At 43.2% G+C, this 19,802-nt stretch overlaps 2 protein-coding genes across 12 annotated transcripts in view; one reads left to right on the top strand and one right to left on the bottom strand.

The window, feature by feature from the left end:
• The window catches only part of NTMT2 (N-terminal Xaa-Pro-Lys N-methyltransferase 2), a 36,572-nt gene extending 17,897 nt beyond the window's left edge, over window positions 1-18,675 (bottom strand). The window contains exons 1-4 of one of the 8 annotated variants that reach the window (XM_072932923.1): window positions 18,554-18,675; window positions 17,938-18,049; window positions 5,901-6,019; window positions 3,173-3,557 (exon numbers count right to left, since the gene is read on the bottom strand). In XM_072932923.1, coding sequence (XP_072789024.1) covers window positions 3,173-3,326 — 154 coding nt within the window. In that variant the 5' untranslated portion in view covers window positions 3,327-3,557; window positions 5,901-6,019; window positions 17,938-18,049; window positions 18,554-18,675. Of the gene's footprint in view, window positions 1-3,172; window positions 3,558-5,427; window positions 6,020-17,512; window positions 17,779-17,937; window positions 18,212-18,553 lie in introns of those variants that run through there. The other 7 variants (XM_072932922.1, XR_012057200.1, XR_012057201.1 and 4 more) reach the window with 7 other exon arrangements.
• The window catches only part of KIFAP3 (kinesin associated protein 3), a 67,103-nt gene continuing 65,773 nt past the window's right edge, over window positions 18,473-19,802 (top strand). For 3 of the 4 annotated variants that reach the window (XM_030279682.4, XM_030279680.4, XM_030279681.4), the window contains exon 1: window positions 18,473-18,592. In XM_030279682.4, coding sequence (XP_030135542.1) covers window positions 18,561-18,592 — 32 coding nt within the window. In that variant the 5' untranslated portion in view covers window positions 18,473-18,560. The remainder of the gene's footprint in view (window positions 18,593-19,802) is intronic. The other variant, XM_072932920.1, reaches the window with a different exon arrangement.

The raw sequence follows: 19,802 nt of genomic DNA on the forward strand, positions 1-19,802 counted from the left end.
CAGGGGTGGATCTTCTCCGTTTTCCACTGCAGATCTCAGCCCACTGGCACCAGGTCCCGCAGCCCGTGTAAACATGTGCATAATTTCCAGCATCTGAGTAGCTCCAATAAAGTCCACTGGGCTTAAGGGCTCTCACACACATTTAAGTACATTGTTGGATCAGGGCCTGAAATTACTCATGTCTTTTATTTATAAATGTTAGCCTGGTCTGTAAAAGTGACATGTTTCTCTTAACAGGCTGTGATACCAGATATGCTCAGCTCCTAAGTAAACATGCCTAGAAGAGCTCCACTACAGGATAGTCCAAATTGAAAGAGACTAAGAAAGTCTCTGATCCAAACTGCTGCTCAAAGCTGGGCCAGACATGATGCCAGATGAGGTTCAGCAGGGTTTAGACAGCTAGGTTTAGAAAGCTTCCAGTGATGGAGAATTGTACAACTTCCCTGAGCAACCTGTTCCAATGCCTGACTGTCCTCATAAAAAGATTTTTTTTCCTTATAGCCAGTCTGGACTACTTTTGATTCATGGCCACCAGTCCTTGTCTTCATGCTGCACTCAACTGTGCAGATCTTAGCTCCATCTTATTCATGACCTTCCTGTAGGCACTAGCAGGATGATATTTGGTCTCCCTTTTGGCTGAACATGCCCCATTCCCTTTGTCTGTCTTCACAGGGCATATGCCCCAGTTCCCTCACCATAATGAGGGTCTTCAACTCAATTCCATGTCATTTCCTGCTCTGACAGCCTTCAATCAAATAGCCATGCTTTTGTTAATTCATCCTGGGATTCTGTTGGCTGCCTTTGCTTCCAGGACATTCAGCTGCTGCCTACCAAAACCCCAACAGGAGGGCACTCCATGGCCAGATGCTGAGCAGTCCGTGGTGTTGCAGCCCAGGGTTTTTCCCATTCAGGTATACAAGGTGGTGTTTGGGTTGGAATTTCAGTGGGTTTGAATGACACTAGGTTGCTACTGTCTCTGTCCTCCAGCCTGTTTAGGTGCCTCTGGATGGCAGTCCCAACTTAGAGCTTGTGGGTAGGTCTGGCAGTTAGCTGCAATCTCTGGATGTGAGGATAAAACAGTTCTTCACCTCTTCCAGGTTACTGATGAAGATAGCAGGGGGGTGTCCCTTCCACCCCAAACCATTCCATGGTTCTAAACAGGACAGGTCCCAAGACAGACCCTTGTAGGATTCCTCTGAGTTCAAGATTTGACCACAACTCTCTGAGCCAATCACCCGAACATTTTTTACCCTCTTGACTGTCCCCCTATCCAGACCCTGCCATCATAGCAGGATGTGAATTTCCCTGGATGTGTATTCACAGCACATGAACCACTCCACCTGTCCTCATGCCCACTTTTACTTCATGACAATAACCAGGGAGTAAGAGACATGCTGCATATTCGCCTGAAGGCTGGGCTCACAGTGTGTCTTCCATGGAGTCAAAGTAATATGGATAGGCTGGCAAAAGGCTTGTGAGATCATTAGCTAAATTTTAATGAGTCAGGTCATGAAAAGCTTGGCAGAGGGGACCTTTGGTCTGATAGGAACATTTTACAAAGCCTGTTGGCCAGGAATGGAAATTCAATAAAATTCAGTCAAGAAATAAGTATAGTTTTATGAGTGAAGCAATTAGGCCTGGAAACAGCTGAGTGGTGCCTGATGGGTTCTCAGCCATTTGAAACACTTAAAACAAGGTATTTCTGTGTTCATAAATAAATTCTGTGTTCTGTGACCCAGACAAGTTACAAGCACGATGCTGGAATTTTTATACTCAATTCTAAGTTAGATGCTCATAGTGGTACCTTCAAACCATAAAATGATGCAGTGCTAATTACACTAACAGTTAACACTGTAGGAAATTCTACTCTGTTTCTAATAAGTTGTGTTTATTTTCAAAACAAATGAAAGAATAACATTTTCATCAACTTTATGAGATTCCATCGACCTGTAATTTATTTCCCTTCCTTTCCATCTTTCCTTCCTTTCCATTGTTCACAGCTACCTACCACTAGGGATAGGAGTATTTATTTTCCGTGTTTCATTTTAAATAGTTGCAGATATTGCTACATTAAAAATACTAAGATAATAAATATATTATATACATATATATTTATTAATCAATATAATATATTATATATAATAATAATACTAAATTGCACATCAAAAATACTAAGATAACATGGAAATGTTTTTTCTCATTACAGGATTAATGAATTCTACCCTCGAGCAGGGTTATCACTGGCATCTGTACAGTTCACACAAATAGGTAAGATATTCTTTTTGCCTAAATGGATCATTCAATTAGAAAGGAACCCCCAAGAATTCACTTAAACAGATTGCACAGTCTCATCCATCCCATCTTAAAATTCCTACAGGTCTGACATTGAGTGTAGGCTGAACAATTCTGTTTAAAACAGAACATGCTAACGTAATAGACTCAAGTCAAATCTACTTTTTAGCTTTATTCTCAAAGGGACATTTTGCTTCTTATTAAGGGTCAAATTTGCATTAGAAATGAACATTCATTTTCTACATCTTAAAAAAAAAAAAAAAAAAAAAGCAAAAAACCCACCAAACTCTCTTGGCATTCTGTACCAGAGACTGTCATTGAAATTTGTCTATAAACAAGTTTTTGGAAGCATTTTCCTCCCAGAGAGCAAACAGTAGGTTAGACAGTCTGCTACAGGGATCTGCATAACAAAGACTCTTGAAAAAAAATTTAAATCACCACCTTTCAAGCACTTGTCCAAATCAATATAAACACCAGAGCTAAGGACATCCAGAATGACAACAAAACAGGTATTAGGCAAAAGAAAGAACCACCTGCCAGCTCTGCTAGTTTTGCATTTGTCCTTCCAACCTCCAAACAGGTCAAAGCATGTTTTACTCAAATGATGGCAAAAATAGGAATGGTCAGCCAGAAACCAAACTTCTCATTCACCCTTGCCCTCCTCTAAAAATCTGTGGACTATTTAGGTGAAACAACAGGCTACTGCTTTAGAGGGAATTGGGAGACAGAGTTCCAAACTCTTCAGTGAGCACTGCAGTCTCTTGAGTTGGGTTTCTCAAAACTACCCCTCCTCCTCCTCACTGCCAGTAACCATCTCCACCATCTGACACGATCCATCTTTGCAGAGCACACACGGACACTCCTGCCCACGGCTACTCACCCAGGGGAAGCTTTTCCAGCAGATAAAGGTAGCACTTGAAGAAGTCGTTCTGGATCGCCTTGTGCAAGACAAAGGACATGCTGTGCCGACAGAGCTCTTCATCCGTCTTGTGCCAGCGCGACTTAAAGGCCAAATGTGCTGCTTTATAGGCCATGATGAAGATTTTTCTGGGAGAATGGACAGCTGCTGTGGCTGGTGTTCTCTAGAGGACCTGTCCTTCCACGGGGGCAGAGGCAGAGTAATCTAAATTGTGGCAATGTGCTGTCATTCTATACCGGGGTGTGTGGCAGGGGACGGAGGCGGGTGAGAGGGGAGTGAGAAATGCTGGCTCTTGGCACTGGCTCACAGTAATCCCTGGAGTGTTGCCCTCTGGAACAAGCAGGTGCTGGAAAGTGGAGGCGGAAAAAAAAAGTCCACCAGGAAATTGCTTAGCCAGGATTGAAGTGTATCAATTAAAGCCACTCAAAAAGGAGTGGCTTTAATTCAATTGTACTTTTCTTAATCTATTCAGTTTTCACTCCAAAAGAACTCAGATATTATCCAGAATCTCCCTCTTACATCTTGCAGGGTGATTTTGTTTCTGTCTCTCCCTCACTATTGGTTCTTCAGTGCAGGGCATTCAAGAGCAAGGCCAGAGGACAGATCATGGATGTACCTCCACACAAACTGTGAGTCCTAATAAACTGTGATCCTAACAAGCAAAGGTTTCCTCTGTTCAAGGTGTTTGTTCCAGGTGTCTGCAGTATCAATAGGCTGCACTACAGAAAGACACTCAGGAAATTAGATGTTCCCAATACAAATGGGCTGCATGCCTAGCAGCACTGCAACCTCCTGACAAATATCTGACCAAGTTTTAAGAACAGCACAAAGGTGACCCAGCCTTTATCAAGGAAAATAAACCTTATTCAGAAAAATATACTTGATTTTCTTTTAAGTGAGATCAGTTCCCTAGTCCAGCTCACAGGTGACATGTGGGAATTTGTCATGTGCCACAGTCTGGGGGCTGGAACAGCCACCTGGGATGGCAGTGGCTGTATCCATAAATCTCCCTGCTTCATCCTGTCAGAGAGGTGTGATGCAGGGTGTTGGAGCCCTGGCTGCTGAGAATTTCAGACTTTCTGTGCTGACAGGCACTGACCCCAGGAGAACACCACATTTCACCTGAGGCTGTGGAGAAGGCTTCCAAAATGGAATGATAGAACTGGGATTATGGGTGGGTGTGGAGTTTGAATAGAAGTGTGTTATATCACAGGCTGGAAAACGTAGAGTTGAAGGTTCTAGAATATAGTAATATATATAAAGTAAGATGGAGGTTTTAGGGCAGAGGGTGGTCCTTCTCTTCACCTTCTTCTCCATTGGTTTGGTGGTTTTGTGTAATTGGATAAAAAAGTGCACATTGTGGGCATGGGTGGTCGGTTATTGGGTTAAAAGTGAAAATAATTAGAGTCTCATTTCTTAATTGGGCAGTTTATCCTTAAAAGGCCTTGTAGAGAGAGAGAGATGGGGCTCCATTTTTATTTTGTTAGAGTGAAGTGCTGTAGAACTCAGGGTTTGTAAGACTGTGACAGAGATAAGAACTGATAAATATCTGAGTCCCAACAAGAAATACCATCTCACACATTTAATCCCAACCCTGGCAAAAAGAAGCAAAGAATCCACACCAGGGGGTGCCACAACAGCCAATAATCACGGATTCACTCAGCAAAGTGAGATTTCCTCTTACCAGACAACATAAACCCCATAAGAATTGTTGAGCACAGTGGCACCCACACTTGCCATTCCATGGTACAGTTCTCACCCAATACAAATGTGTCAGAAATAACAGTTCTGAGAAAAACAGGGTTAGTTTTTCACAGTGAATGTTGATTATAACTCCTATAGATAAACTTGTGGTGGGTTTGACTCACAGTAGTCCTGCCTACACAGAAAATCTCTAGAAGGCTGCATAAACAGCAGTATTATTTTACCTGCATGTGATCAAATCCATGTTGCAGCTCTGTAATCTATGAGATGCTGTGGACACAGCCTTGCTCCTCAGATCCTAGTGCAGCTAAGCAAGTGGATCTCAAGAGCCTTTTAAAGCACTTTCAAAGCACTTCCTACTGCTGTCAAAGCTTAGATCAAACAGATTTGTGCCCAGAACTGTGTGATAAAGAGCACATAAATAGCAGGGTTGGGTTTGTTGGTTTGGGTTGGTTTTTTTGGTTTTTTTTGGTTGGTTGGTGGTGGGTTTGGTTTGGTTTGGTTTGGTTTATTTTAGTTTCATTTTGTTTTCCCCACAAAGTGGATGCTTCATTTTCTATTTGTAAACAACAAATACATATTGATAACAACAGCATATTAATATTTTCTGCTAAGAACAACTCACAAGTGGTTCACTGTCTCCTAAACTGATATTCTGAACAGGAGTAGTATCAGTCTACGCAGAAGCTGTGAACAATTCAAGCACTATTGCAGATCTCACATCTGCATTAACAAGAAGTGTGGGGTTTGAGTATGGGCACGATGACACCCATACTACCTGTGGTATGACTGCTGAAATGTGAGCAAAGCCACATCTCAACCTTAGTTTCCTTTCCCAGATGGCCACTTGACTCTTTCTGAAGTTGAAGCCAGCTACCCAGCCTTTTTCTTGTGGCAGGGACTCTGGAGAATCCAGAGCTCTGGATAAAGTGAACTAAACTAAACTAAACTAAACTAAACTAAACAGTCTACACATCCACAATACCTGCCAGTCATTGGCTTGAACAGCTTTTGGTCTAAAATAGGGATGTGCTTGTATTCATGTGGGTAACCAAGCAGTTCTTCTGTGTGCCTTCCTCTTCTTTCCAGTGAGATCAGGCAGTCCTGTGACAAGAGGTTTACCAGAAATTAAAATGAGGATCAGCTAGAGAGGCTCTTTGTTAAAACACCCACAGCTCATCTCTACCTAAGTAACCCAATTAAAACCCGGTATCAGATGGTTTATGATGAGTTGCTGCAAGATCCAAGGCAGATCTGCTTTTTGGAGCATCAGGATATTTAAGGAGGGGTTGGACTTGCTTTTATATTAGTAGGTAACTATCTGTCCCTGCAGATTTGAGCTATACATGTACTTCTGAAACACATCAGCTGCACAGAAGAGAGAAATAAAAACACGCACAAGTTCCACGCATCACATAGCTCACAAAGGGTCAATGTTGCCTTTAAATGACTGTGTTCTGCTTACAAAACACCTGGTATGCAATCTAATATCAACACAGACAAGCCATCAGGACTGCTGCAAGACTTCTCTTTATCTTAGAAAGGCCTCTACAGTCATTCCTCTCCCTCACACTCATGCTTGGCATATGCTGTCAGGAATAGATGTGGTTAAAGCAAGTTATTTTTGTTTTATTACAACAGGTTTTTAAAAGTTCCTGAGAACCACGGGATGATGTCAACAGAAGAGACACGGGTAGAGAGCACACGTGCAGTTCTGAGGGCAGTGAAGAACAGCTGCAGGTTGGGTGGCAGCTGGTAACCTTTACCTGCTGCCTGGATTGTTCTGGGGTGGCTCGTTCAGAGCAGCAGTGAACGCCCCTGTCAGGCTGGAAAACAGCAATATGACAGTGGATGCACAAATTGTCTGACTCACTGAGGTCCAGAACTCTTACTCACAATCCTGAACGCCACTCATGGGTCACATCAGACTTAGCAGTTTTCAATATTGTTACAGTGGAAATATTTTAGTTTTGAGTTGACTGTGGAATTGACAAAAAGAAAAAAAAAAGTACTTTGGGTTGATGAGAAGCTGAAATACTGCCCTTTTCTCACACACACAAAAATTTCTGTGTTGGGCCAAACAAAATGTTTTTGTTTGTTTGCAGGGCTATTTCCCTTCTAACTTTTTATTTGTTTATTTGTAATCAGATTCAGGTAGATTTGGTTTCAGTCTATAATTTACAAGTGCAAACAAGAATAATGTCTCCAGCAGACCGGTCAGTCTTGCAAAATCACTCTGTGTCAAGGAATTGCAGAGCAAAGCTTGGGCAAAGACCCAGCCTTGGGAGGATAGAACTTCTGATGTCTCAGGAGAAACCCTTGCTTTGAACCACATTTCCAAAGCAGAGTTCACTGCTTGTAGGTCAGGATGACTCACAGCCTTCAGGGCATATCCTGCACAATTCCCATGTGCTTCCATGGGTACAGTCACAGCAGCAATCTGTTATCGTTTATACAACTGGAATTTAGCAATCTGGAATTTCATCTAAAGCAACAAAACAGGGCATCTGAGCCCTATGGGTAAATATATTTTAAATTAATGTAACTGAAATTGGCCAGGGCTCTATTCCTATGGAGGGAACACACACTTCTTTCCCTCTAATCCTTCTAGCCCCGGTGCCAACACTAAATTACATTATAAAGGGAGAGAGTGAAGCCACTCTTGAGTAGGAGAGGCAGCTTGAAGATCGTGTCCTGAGCACAGTGAGAGTCCCAGCAGGACCCTGATTTGGAGATCCACAAACAGTATGCTAACAAAAACAGCAAAATTTGGGGAGGACTTCTGAGCTTTGGCTGTGAGGATTTGATTTGGTTCTGGTTTGAGACACTCAGTAGCGCTGAGGATGAAGGGAAGGAAGGGCAGGGTTCCTGATGAAACTGCAGCAGGGGCTGCTCTGTTGTTCTTGATAAGAAGCATGACAGCTGTGCCCACAACATCTGGTTCTCATTGAACCCCAGTGAGAGTTCCTTGCTGCGTCTCTTCCACCTCAGATGTGGTGGTTTAATTGATGGAGCCTGAGAAGGTTTTAGGTCCTGCATGGAATGCTGCCTTTCACTGTGATATGTGACACCAGATACAGTAAGGGCTGGGCTGCTCAGAGCCATCTTTTAAAAGCATTTCTTTTCAATATTGCATTTTGAGTCTATTGCCCTCTGTTGGCTCAAGTGCAGGGTAAAGCTCCTTTTTGAGGTGAAAACTAACAAAAATCTCCTCCTGGCTGAGTGGGGAGACTTGTGGGGAAAATGCAGAATCAAGTCTGCTGTAGCCTTGTGCATGTGAGTGTGCACAGTTCCTGTGCCCCCACAGCTCTGTTTAAGAATGCAGGCACAGCTCTAACCAAGGAGGAAGGGGCTCTGGACACTGCCTGGCTCAGCCATTGAAGACTGCACACAAAAAGAAAGTTTTCAGGAGTGATCAGAGGGGATCATGGTTTGGTGGTGAGCAGGGATAAAGAGGATGTTGCACACTCATGAAACAGCACAAAAAGCAATGCAGAAACCCCTCAGGGAGAACTGGGCAAGTGGGAGTTAAGTTAGCCTCAATGTCTTTCAGCTCTGGCAGAAATGCTTTGGTGAAAAGTCTCTCAAGTATTTATTTTCAATTCCAAAGCAAAAGAAAGATGGCAACCTACACCATCAAAGCTCCTTCTGCACACAACACTGCCAGAAAAAACATGCCTTTCCACTTCCTCTCAGCTGGATCCTTCCTACCTAAGGCATGAGACTGACCCATCTGCTCAGACCATAGAGCTACTGCCCAGTTATCCTGTATATGACAGCCACTGGCAGCAGATTTAGGGAACAGCTTAGATCCATTAGGTAGGAAATGTGCTTTAGCTAGCTCTTAGCACTTAGCTCAGAGCCAGACCAGGTATTTTCCTGAACTCTTAGAAGGCCCAGGCATGAAGCCCCTCCCAGTGTGGGAAAACCAGGGCACATGCTGGTGATGTGATGTGGAAGGGGTGATGTCAGGAGGGGACAGATTTTGTGTGGAGTGTGACCATCCTGACAAAAAAGCAACTCCACCCTGAGAAAGAAGAGAGTGCAATGGCTAACAACAGAGTTGTAGAAAGAAGTGCTGTGTGCAGACTACTGATGAGAGAGACCATTTAACCTTTTCAATCTGCATCTCTTTTTGCAGAGGCAGAGTTGTAAAGATGCAGAGTTTCAGATCTGCAGCTCTGTGGATCCCTCCCTGCTGTTGGCTCGGATGGCAAACATCAGACTGGCTTTCCCTCATCTGATACAGAGGCACATTTCACAGCAGTGCTGGTGAACATCGTTTCAGTCAGAACTGTTAGAACTAAACTGGAAAACAGACTGTTCTGTGAGCCAGAGAGCAACATGAGAGCTTCTTTTAGATGTGTGTCTTTCTGCTTCTATCTGAAATAAGCCCCATAGCTCCTCTCACTTGCCATCTGTTGGGAAAGATCCACCCTGGACAAGAAAGTGCCTGTGCTGCAGCCAGGCTGGAGCTGCTGTGGGACATCTTGGCCAGCAGTTCCTCTGTGCTGTCTGTGTGTCTGGAGAGTGTGCACGGAAGGACTGACCTCTCACTGCTGCCAAAGAGCTGAACTCTGCTTAACTCTCCCTCAGCACAGTCCCCACCACAGGTCTCTCCCTCATCTGCCCAGCAGCCAGAGCACACAAGCCTCTAGAAACTTAATTAACTTGCAGATTCCATGCACATCTTTCAATGGTAATTGCACTTGGCCAACATGTCACAAGGGCATTAAGAGGGAGGGAGCAGAAACCTGATGAATGCACGCATAGGTAAAGCAAGATAAAACTAATTTCCTCAGGAAGTCAAAGAAAAACGAGCTGAAAGGAAAAAAAATAAAAGTTGACTGTAGAGAACAAATATGACAAGTGACCTTGAAAGACCTCTGGCACCTTTAGCTCCTGAGAAGGAACAGTCTGGCAGAAGCCTGTGAGTGTGTTTGTGTGTGCACAGCAGGGAGATGAGGGGGGTCAGGAGCTGTAAGCAGCATTTTTGTGGATCAGTTAAAAGTATCAGGAGTATAATATCCCTTGCATTTCAGATACATTTCAGTATCTGTGACATTTCTGGCTTGATCAGCCTTCATCCTTAACCAGGCTATGACTTGTGTGGAGTTTCTCAATACCAGGAACTTGGCAGTTAAATTCTGTGCATGCCTTGAAACATTAAATTTACCATTTCTGAAACACTAAGTGATAAATATCAAGGGGAAAGAAAACTGGATTAAACTCAACTCCTGGACAGCATAAACACACAGGAAGATGGAGTGCAGAGACTAGAAACCCACCTCTTTGTGTGAAATACTGCTCTTACACAGAGGAGTGGCTCAAAATTTGCAAAAACCACCTCTGTTCAGCACCGACATAGAAACCTACATAATCAGGACTGAAAATTGTTTACTTTGCATTGATAAACTCTCAGATAAACTCTCAGACTAGAAAAAATTCAAAAGCCAAATGTATGTGTGCTGTCCTTTGGAACCAAAAAATGATCAAGACGTGAAAGGTTTGCGATGGTTAAATGTTTCCTCCAGAGGCTGGGGATTAACAGCCTGGGCAAGTAGCAGAGGAGGGAAATAAAAAAATAAAGTAAAATAAAAGAAGAAACTCTTAGGTGACCTGACAAGGGAAACTTAAATCTTATTTTTAAGAGGTTAGGTTGTACTAAAGCTTGAAAAATTAAATCCACAGCTGTCTCCAGAGGACTATATCTCACTGAGAAAGCTTCAAGTAAGTTTATCATGTATCCAACACCTAGACATTGGACCTCAGGGACCACTAGGATAATATTTCCTCTGGATTAGCAAGAAAGCTAGCAAGTGACATTTGTATGAGACTAACTTTTAGTTTAAGGAGTTTTCTTATAAAATGATAAATGAAGAATGAGCACACTGGGAAGGAAAGTTCTTGCAGTTTGTAAATCCAATACATCCCCACTATTTATTTAAAAATTTACTGTTATCTCCTAAATTAGTTTTTTTTAGTGACATCGTGATTTGATGTTTTTATGTCTGTCATCCTCCCAGTGAGGATCAATGTGTTCTTTATGAACAATATTTTTAATCTCATAATCCCCTTTATGAGAAATGCTTTTAATTTCAGAGACCATGAGCACTGGCACTGAGACAATATGTATGAAAAAAATTCTAGAGCGAAACTATAGGAAACAGAGGATGGATCTGGCACAATTACAGTGCTTTCCTTCTTCTGGGATTCTTCACTACTAGCCAGTAAAGCCCAGGATATGTTGGAATGCTGCTAATTAACCCACCTCACTATGCCTTGCCACGACAACCGATATGCCCCTCGGTTCCAGGGGAATCTCATGAAACATATGAGATACTCAGCTGGGTGAGCTAAGGACAGCTTTAATGTGCTGACTCTGAAATCTGAAATCCAGTAGCAAAACGAGTTTTGTACAAAACAAAACTCAAGACATCTACACAAATGTTGGCGTTTTGTAGCACAAAGCACTTTTTAAAAAATGTATTTCACTCTTTCTGTGTCGGTATAAAATACACTGGTGTGAGGAACAGGCCGTGGGTCCCCACAGCAAAATGCTAGCAGTCTGTGGATGAGTTACAGTAATGTAGCTTTATATGTATTTGTATTTATATGTATAATTGTACTTCTGTCCACAAAGAACATCAGTGACAGTTGTGTTTTCCTGCTTTACAGAAAATCCTCAGTTACACACCTATGTGCTTCTCTGTGCCTGCACAGATGCACATGTAGGAGGTGGATGAAGAAAAAGCATAAAGAGCAAAATTAAATGGGGAAAGTGAAATAAGGGAATGGCTTAAACAGCTTACAGATGGTAACTAAATTAGCTGAAAGCTGGAGGATTGTTTTTTTCAACACAGAGCTCAACAGCACTGTTAAACCTCCATTATTGTAACCCAGAAGCTCCTGAGAACCAGCAATTTCCAGAGCTGAACTCCTGGGCTCTCCTATTTTCTTACTCATGGGCCAGCCAGACCAGTCTCTGTTTTTTTCCTTCCCCCAGTGCTTTCCAAGCTCCTGGAAAGCATAGCTGGGAGGCTGAAGGAATATTCTTTGCCCCATGTTCCCTTCCACCTCTTGGGTCTTCTGTTGTCACCCCACACCATCACCATCCTCCTCTGACAGCCTCTTCCAGCTGCCACAAATGCTCTCCTGCTTTTCCTTCACCAAACAGGGCAAAGGGGCAAGTGCACTTAATCAAACCCAAGTTCAGCCTCTGCTTGGTTCCTTCCATGATGGAAATAAAACAAATTAGCATTAAGACAGACCCTGGGAAAGGATTTACTCTACACTCACCCACATTCTCGTTCTTAAACTCCTGATATAAAGACTGGTAATAATTGGGAAGCATCAACTCATAAATCCTAAGGTAAGTCATTCCATGTGTTAAGTGCTATCCCAGTAAAGTTTTATGCTTTATTTTGGGTCTGAATTCATCTGGCTTGAATGCCTCTCCTTGTGTTTCCATTCTGCTACACTTCTGATGTGTTTTGGCTAAAATTTGGTGGAAACAAATACAAAAATACTGCTATCTGTAAAAGTAGAAGTTTTCCCTGATATGAAGAACAATGCTGGTGTTGTCCATGATAGTTTAAAAACTCAACAAAAAAGTTTTGGCTGTAAAGTATCACGCAAAATCTTCACATTTTAAAGGAAATAGCCAGTGTCTGAGGTATTTCGAATTGATATTGAAAAATTGATATTTCCCTCTTGAATTCATTTGAAATTAGTTAAGTGTCATTGGAGCAACACCACTTCAGCTGAGGTACTCATTCCTTGCTCTCCCTTTGCCTTTTTTGGACAAAAACTAAAAAAGGGCAATTATTGTTGTGCAAAGTAGAAACAATTTGATGATCACATGCAGAATCCTTTTCTTTTGAAGGGGAGGAATTCCTGATTTATGATGAAATATAGACTTGTTCAAGTGTAAAAGAGACCCCTCCTTGAAAACACTTTAGCTAGTGCTTAACTTTATTACTGTGGCAAAATTAACCATGTGCTTGAGTGGTTGCAGAGTCAGAACCATAAAATGTCACAGCCTTTATAGCTACGAGTCTGCTTTCTGCCTGCTGCATCTAATAAACATTAAGAGGTGAAATTCTGTCCCCACTGGGGTGAGTGGTAAACTCCCACTGATTTCAGCAAAACCAGGATTTTGCACAAGAAATCCCCCTCATTGTCATTAGGGGTCACAAGATGACACGACAGAGAGAGGCCATCTGTTCCTTCTTGTGTGGACACTTCTGTATTTAATCATTTCAGGCTGTTTGCCAGAAAATGAGGTGAAATGGAGAATGCAAATCCTAGTGCAGCACGAACACTGAACATCCATATACAGAACATACTGGCAGGTAGGTGTGGCACTTAGGGATGTGCTTTAGTGGTGGATTTGGCAGTGTTAGGTTTATTCTTGGGCTCAGTCTTAAAAGTCTGTCCAACTGCATGATTCTAAGATTCTGTGACAGTGTACAACGTGCTGTTCTGCCCTCCTCACAGCAAAATTCTCTCTTAAAGGCCTGGTCTCCAGTCAGGCACATGGAAGTCCATGTAGATGGTTACTTTACCACAACCCCAGCTCCAGAAGGAGCTACAAGGCCATCAAAGATCAATCCCACGGAAGGCAGCAATTCTGACTTCAATAGGCCAAAGGAGAAAACAGCATGCTCTGCTCTACAGTGAGCTCTACGGAGAGATTGGCTTCTTCTCACATCTTTAGAGTTTCATTTAACACCTGAAACAATGGAAACCTCCAGGTAATTTTCTTCTCTGGTTTGAATGAGTTGAAATCTGATACATTTACTTAGCTCAGTGTTATTATATTATATAAATATAATATATTTAAAATATATTTATAATATATTTAAATATATATAAATAAATGTTTAAATATTTAATATACTTAATATATTTAATGTTATTGCTATTAAAATAAATGAAAACAAATACTAAATAAAATAAACAAAATATTTAATATTATAAATATTAAAATAAATAAAACAAAAATATATATTTAATATATTTAATAGATAGTACTTTTATTATTTAAATATATTATAGCTATTTAAATGCATTTGTATGTATAACATATATTTAATATATTTAAAATGTATTTTTAATACATTTTAAATATTTCATATTTTAAATATATTATAAAATACAAACCAAACTCTTCATGGAGGATCTCGTTCTCTTGTTCTCATTTTTGTGAAGTCTCACATTCAAGAACAACAAAAGCACCCAGGATTTACCAGCACAATCACATGTCACACTGAAAATGACCTTCTTCTGTGCAGATGTCACTGTCACTGCTGATCAAAAAGGCATTCAAGAATCACCTTGATCTGTGCTCCAAGATTAATTCCATCCAGAGGAGTTAAGCCAGACTTTCCCTTTGCGTATCAGATTTTGCTTTGCCTTGTCTCACTTCCTCCTCCCAGTATAAACTTTTAAGCCCAGGGTTTATTACCTCCATTCCTCAGTCCCTTACTGTGTGCCAGCACATCAGAACAACATCATCTCCATCCCCCACGGAGCTGCACAGCCTGGTCACCTAACATGATTCCCTGGAAGTCATCCTTTCAGAGTGCTCCACTTTATTTTAGCTAATAAAGAGTCTTAAGTAGTTTTATGCACAGTTCATTTTACAAAGTCTAGGCAAATGTCCATATTCATGATTTTTCCCTACAAAACCACTGGATTATTTTTTTTCCTGAGAGCAAAATGCAATATTTGATGGATAGAGTACAAATTTCAGGGTTGCTTTGGTTTCTCAACTCCACAAGACACAAGAGATTAGTCTATTATATTTCAACAATTCCATTTGCTACAGAAAAACAGTGTTGACTATTTTGGTTGATTCTTTTTTTACAGTGATGTAAAAGAAAAGATTTGAAACATTTTCAACATGCAGTCTTATCATATACCAAAGGCTCATTGAAGACAATGGAAACACTTTTTTTGACTTAAAAATCACTGCCAGTATCAGTACTTTTCAACACTAAGAGAAAAAACAAGAAGAAATAAAATCAAGTTTACCATGAGGCAATGTGGTTGGTGTTGCTCCAATGTCACTGAGTGTATTCTGTCCATCTGGTTAATAACATGTCTGCAGCTCAACCAAAAATTATAAATTTGGGTGGTTTTGCATTATAATGTTGCTAATTACTCCATCTGTGCTTATTCTACCACAAATATATATACGTATATATACATATACCATATGGGAACACTCCACACCTCTGTCTTTCCTCGTTTTTTACCCAACTGCTTCATTCCTCTTGCCCAATTTCTCCTCATGCAACTTTCTCCACCATTCTCTTCCTATTCTGATCTTCTCTGCAGCTCCCAAGCTCTTTTACACCCTCCTTTATATTCCCTCACTATGAAAAAATCTCTTCTTCAAGCTGACTCCAGAACCATATTTCTTACAACTGTTGTACAAAAAAAAGCCAAACTACCCCAAAACCACCCAAACAAAAGAACAAACACAAAACTCTTGTATAGTCCAGCTTCTGCTTGCAATTTGATCACCCTTCTGCCTCAAATGCCACCTTTTCTTTCTTCCTCCTCTTATATACTTCTAGCATGCAGGTGAGTGGATCTCCAGAGTCCCATCCCATAAACCTCATCACACTATAAGGACAGGGATGCAAGGAATTGTGCAAAACAACATCAGAAGCTCAGGGCAAGGCTGTAGAACAAAACCTCAGGCAGCACGTGCTCTACAATCTAATTTTAGAAGAATCCACCACGCAATAGGTGGGTTTGGGTGTTTATGCCACGAGGTTTTCTAAACCCAGCATCAACTGGTGGTCACTGCCCAACAGAATTGTCTGATCTTGGCAGTGCTGGTGGATCAATACCTACAAAGCCGAGATATTTCACTTGGACTCTCTCCAGGCTCTGCTGTCCCTTCAGGTCCTGACAAACAGCCAGTTTTAGCCCAAACATTGTGGCACACTTAACTGGAATAAACGTTCCTTTACTTGTATTTTTTCAGCTCTCACATTCTTCTGTATCATTCTCATCTTGTAATCTTTGGCTTATTTTCCATAGGTGTCTAAAACTAGACTCCATTTACAGGCATATGTGAGCAGATAAATCAGATAAATTCATAGCGAAATAAATGAAGACTGTCAGGTACTTAATGCTCAGTAAATATCAGACTATTTATATGGCTTCAGAGTTTAATGTTTGGCTTATGCTTATCTGGAGAGCTGCTGAAATCACTGGAGAATTATCATTCTGATTAGGCAGCTGTGGGTTTTTTTTCTTTATGACGATATTAATGTGATAAAAATAGAATGAGGCTAGTAACAAGGGTGTTATGTTTGAGTGATCTTTTGTAAATTCATTGCACTAAGGTAGCACTTCATATTTCACAGGGTACTTTCTTTTTCCATTTTCTGTTAAAACAAAGGCAGGCACTGTGTGGATTCCACAAAATATTTTATTCTACTCTGTTAAAGATTATGAAAGTATAAAAATTCTTAGTCTTTAATGGGATCAGTAGACATTAAGTATTTATGCTTAGTATTTTGCCACAATAAAACCCAAAGCTTTGTTGTCTATTATTTATTTCTGCATTATCCCTACGACTCTGGGTAGACAGAATTTTCAGTTCTACGCTACAGGGCAGTAAAGAGTACTCCAAAAAACTACAGCCCATTAAGGTCCTTGCTGAGACCTCTTGGATATGACTCTTTGCTTGTTCTTTAGAGTGGCTTGGAGACATGATAAAGGCACAGAAAATTCAGGTGCTGGCTGAATACGTAACTTTTCTAACATGATTCCTAACATGATTTTGGTTTTGCAGCCACTTTGTCAGAGTCTGGAGCTACAGCAGTGTCATCCCCATGCTCTCTGTGTGTCGGTGACACAAAAGGAAGATTATGTTTCAAAACACCAAGGCTGCCTTTAGTCTGGGTTTAGCCAAGAGCTGGTGCTGAAGACCAGTGACCAGCTCAGGTGGCCATGAGGTAGGACACTATGGGAGCCCTTTTTCAATCCTATAAATCCTGCACACAGGGTCTGGAGCATCTCTGGGTGAGGAGAGACTGCGGGAGCTGGGACAGCTTAGTCTGGAGAAGAAAGGGGAACTCATCAATCCATAGAAATGTCTCAAGGGCAGGAGCCAAGAGGATGGTGCCAGAGCATTTTCGGTGCTGTCCAGTGACAGGATAGGGTGCAACAGCCATGAGTGGGAACACAAGAAGTTCCACCTCAACACGAGGAAGTTCTTTGCACTGAGCGTGATGGAGGAGGCTGCCTGGGAAGGTTGAGCTCCCTCTCTGGAGGCAGAACCCAAAGCCACCTGGATGCATCCCTGTGTCACCTGCTCTGGGTGTCCCTGCCTTGGCAGAGGGCTTGTCCAGGATCTCCAGAGGTCCCGTCCAACCTCAGCCATGCTGTGGCTGAACATTCTGAGATTCTCTCTCACTCCTGCTGCTTGCAGTGTCCGCAAGTACCTCTCACCAAAAACAACTCGCTGATTAATTGAAGGACCATTTCATCATTTCGTAGGAGGTGGCAGTGATGCATATCAATTTCAAAATAATAACTGTTATAAATTGAGGCGAATAATTTGATTCAGCCTTTTAAGATCAATTAATAATTTTATTAATTACAGCAAGCGATAGCAAGCAAACAGCGCTGGGTGCAGCTGCGGAGCCTGTGTTCCGCCAAAAGCTGACAACCTTTCCTTCTCTTCAGTCCCTTTTTATCCTGCATAAGTGGGGGTGATGGGTCTCCTTCCACCGTGGTTATCAGTTCCAGCAACAATGAGTTTCACAAGTGGGGGTGATGAGTCTCCTTCCACTGCGGTTATCAGTTCCAGCCAGTCCTGCAAAATCTTTCACAATCTTTGTTTGTGCTTACCAGTCAAGCCTGCAAATTCCATGTCCCGACTTCCCCCCCTTTTATCCTAATTTCATACTTTTGATGAACAAACAAGTCAATGCAGTTCCTCACAATAACCATTAAACAACTACAGAAGACGAAGAAAAGGGGAACCAACCCACCTGCCTCTACTGTAGTGAGGTCAGGTCACTTTTCACTCTCAGCCAAGTCTCTACCAGCCTGAATCGCAGCTGATCACACCGACGCCCAGAAACGCTTTCTCAAGTTTAGAAACTTTGGCGTACATATTTAGGGGAAAAAAAAAAAAGAAAACAAACAACCAAAAACAAAAAAAAAGAGACAGCTTCTTCGTTCCATCGCAAGCGAACAGGAGCGGCCCGTCCCTTTCCGTGAGGGGCCGGCGGGGCAGCGCCTCCCCCGCGCCTGCAGGGGGCGCTACCGGGGAGGAAAAGGCGGCGGTGAGGGCGGCGCGCGTGCGCGGCCGAGCGGGCGGCGCGTGCTCAGAGCGCGCGCGCGCGGGGCGGGGCGGGGCTCGCGCTCTCCCTGGTAACGAGCGCCGCGCGCGCGGGGCCGCGCCCTGCCCGGGCCGCCCCTCAGCGCCCCTCAGCGCCCCTCACCGCCCCACACCGCCCCTCAGCGCCCCACACCGCCCCTCAGCGCCCCTCAGCGCCCCTCACCGCCCCTCACCGCCCCTCAGCGCCCCACACCGCCCCACACCGCCCCTCAGCGCCCCTCAGCGCCCCTCACCGCCCCTCACGGCCCCTCACCGCCCCTCACGGCCGCCATGCAGGGCGAGGACGCCCGGTACCTCAAGAGGTAACCGGGGAGGGAGGATGGGCACGAGGGACGGCGGTTCATGCTGGGTGGTGTGGGGTGAACGGAGTGTGGGGAGTGGGGGGAAGCCGTAGCCGTCGAGGCTCGGCAGCTTGTCCCGAGGGATGGAGTGTGTCAGGTTGTGGGGTGCGAGACACAGGTGTTTGTAGAGGGGTGGGTGTGGTGGGGGGCGAGTGGGGACAAGAAGGGGCTGCGGGTGGGGAGGTGGAGTGTGAGGCTGAGGTGCAGTGAGGACTGGCTTGGGGATGGATGGGAGATTATAGCTGGGGAGGTGACAATGGAGAGTGTTTTGGGAGGGGTGATGATGAGGTGGGTGGAGGTATTGCTAGCGAGGAGGGCTGGTTTGGAAGCTGACTGGAGACTGTGGTGTGCTGGGTAAGATGGGTGAGGGGTGTGGGAATGGGAGACAGATTTGTTTAGGCGGTCCCCCCTCAGCCTACCCCAGTTTGTTGGGCAGAATATTTGGCTGAGGACTGGGAGTGTTAGGGATGAGTGAAGGTTACAAAGGCAGGGTAGGCAGAGAGGTGGGGTTGGGAGGGTGCTCTGGTCTGGGGAGGGCTATGGTGGCGTTTTATGGTGTGTTTGGACCAGGCACTGTGACAGCAGGTTGAGAGGAGAGTAGGTGCAATTAGGAGATGAGTGGAGAGTATCATTGTGTATTAGGTGCTGGGATGGGGCAGGTGGCTGCTTTGGGGAACAGGAATGGGATAAGAGACAGTAAGGCCAGGTTCAAGGAGCAGCTGGGAGACTGATTCGGAGATGTTGAGAGTATAGCATGGCAGATTGGGCAGGACAGGTGATATGAATGGCAGAGGTAACTGGTGTATAAAGTGTATGATCTGGGTTTGGTGTTGCAGGTGTGATGAATGAATGGTATCTTTTATCTGTCTATTTGGCAGTGAGACCAGTCAGCATAAAGAATAGGGCCTGAACTGCCAGCTCTTGATCTCTCTCTCTGTCAGTTGTTTCAGAGCAAAAAGGAATCAATCCCAAAAGATGCCAGGTCATCTAGGCCTCTGTTCAGGTGTCATTGTGTGGACAATGTCACTTTCTCCTATTGTGCTGGTGATTTTTTTTCCATTACATCTTGAATCCTGTGGAGTTCTTGCTCTTGTTTTTTACTTCCTTTCCATTTATTAGTATTTGCAGAATTTCCTGTTTAGACTGTCTAGGTTTTGCTTTTTCACTGCTT

This window comes from Taeniopygia guttata, chromosome 8, assembly GCF_048771995.1.
Source record: "Taeniopygia guttata chromosome 8, bTaeGut7.mat, whole genome shotgun sequence".
Classification (NCBI taxonomy): domain Eukaryota; kingdom Metazoa; phylum Chordata; class Aves; order Passeriformes; family Estrildidae; genus Taeniopygia; species Taeniopygia guttata.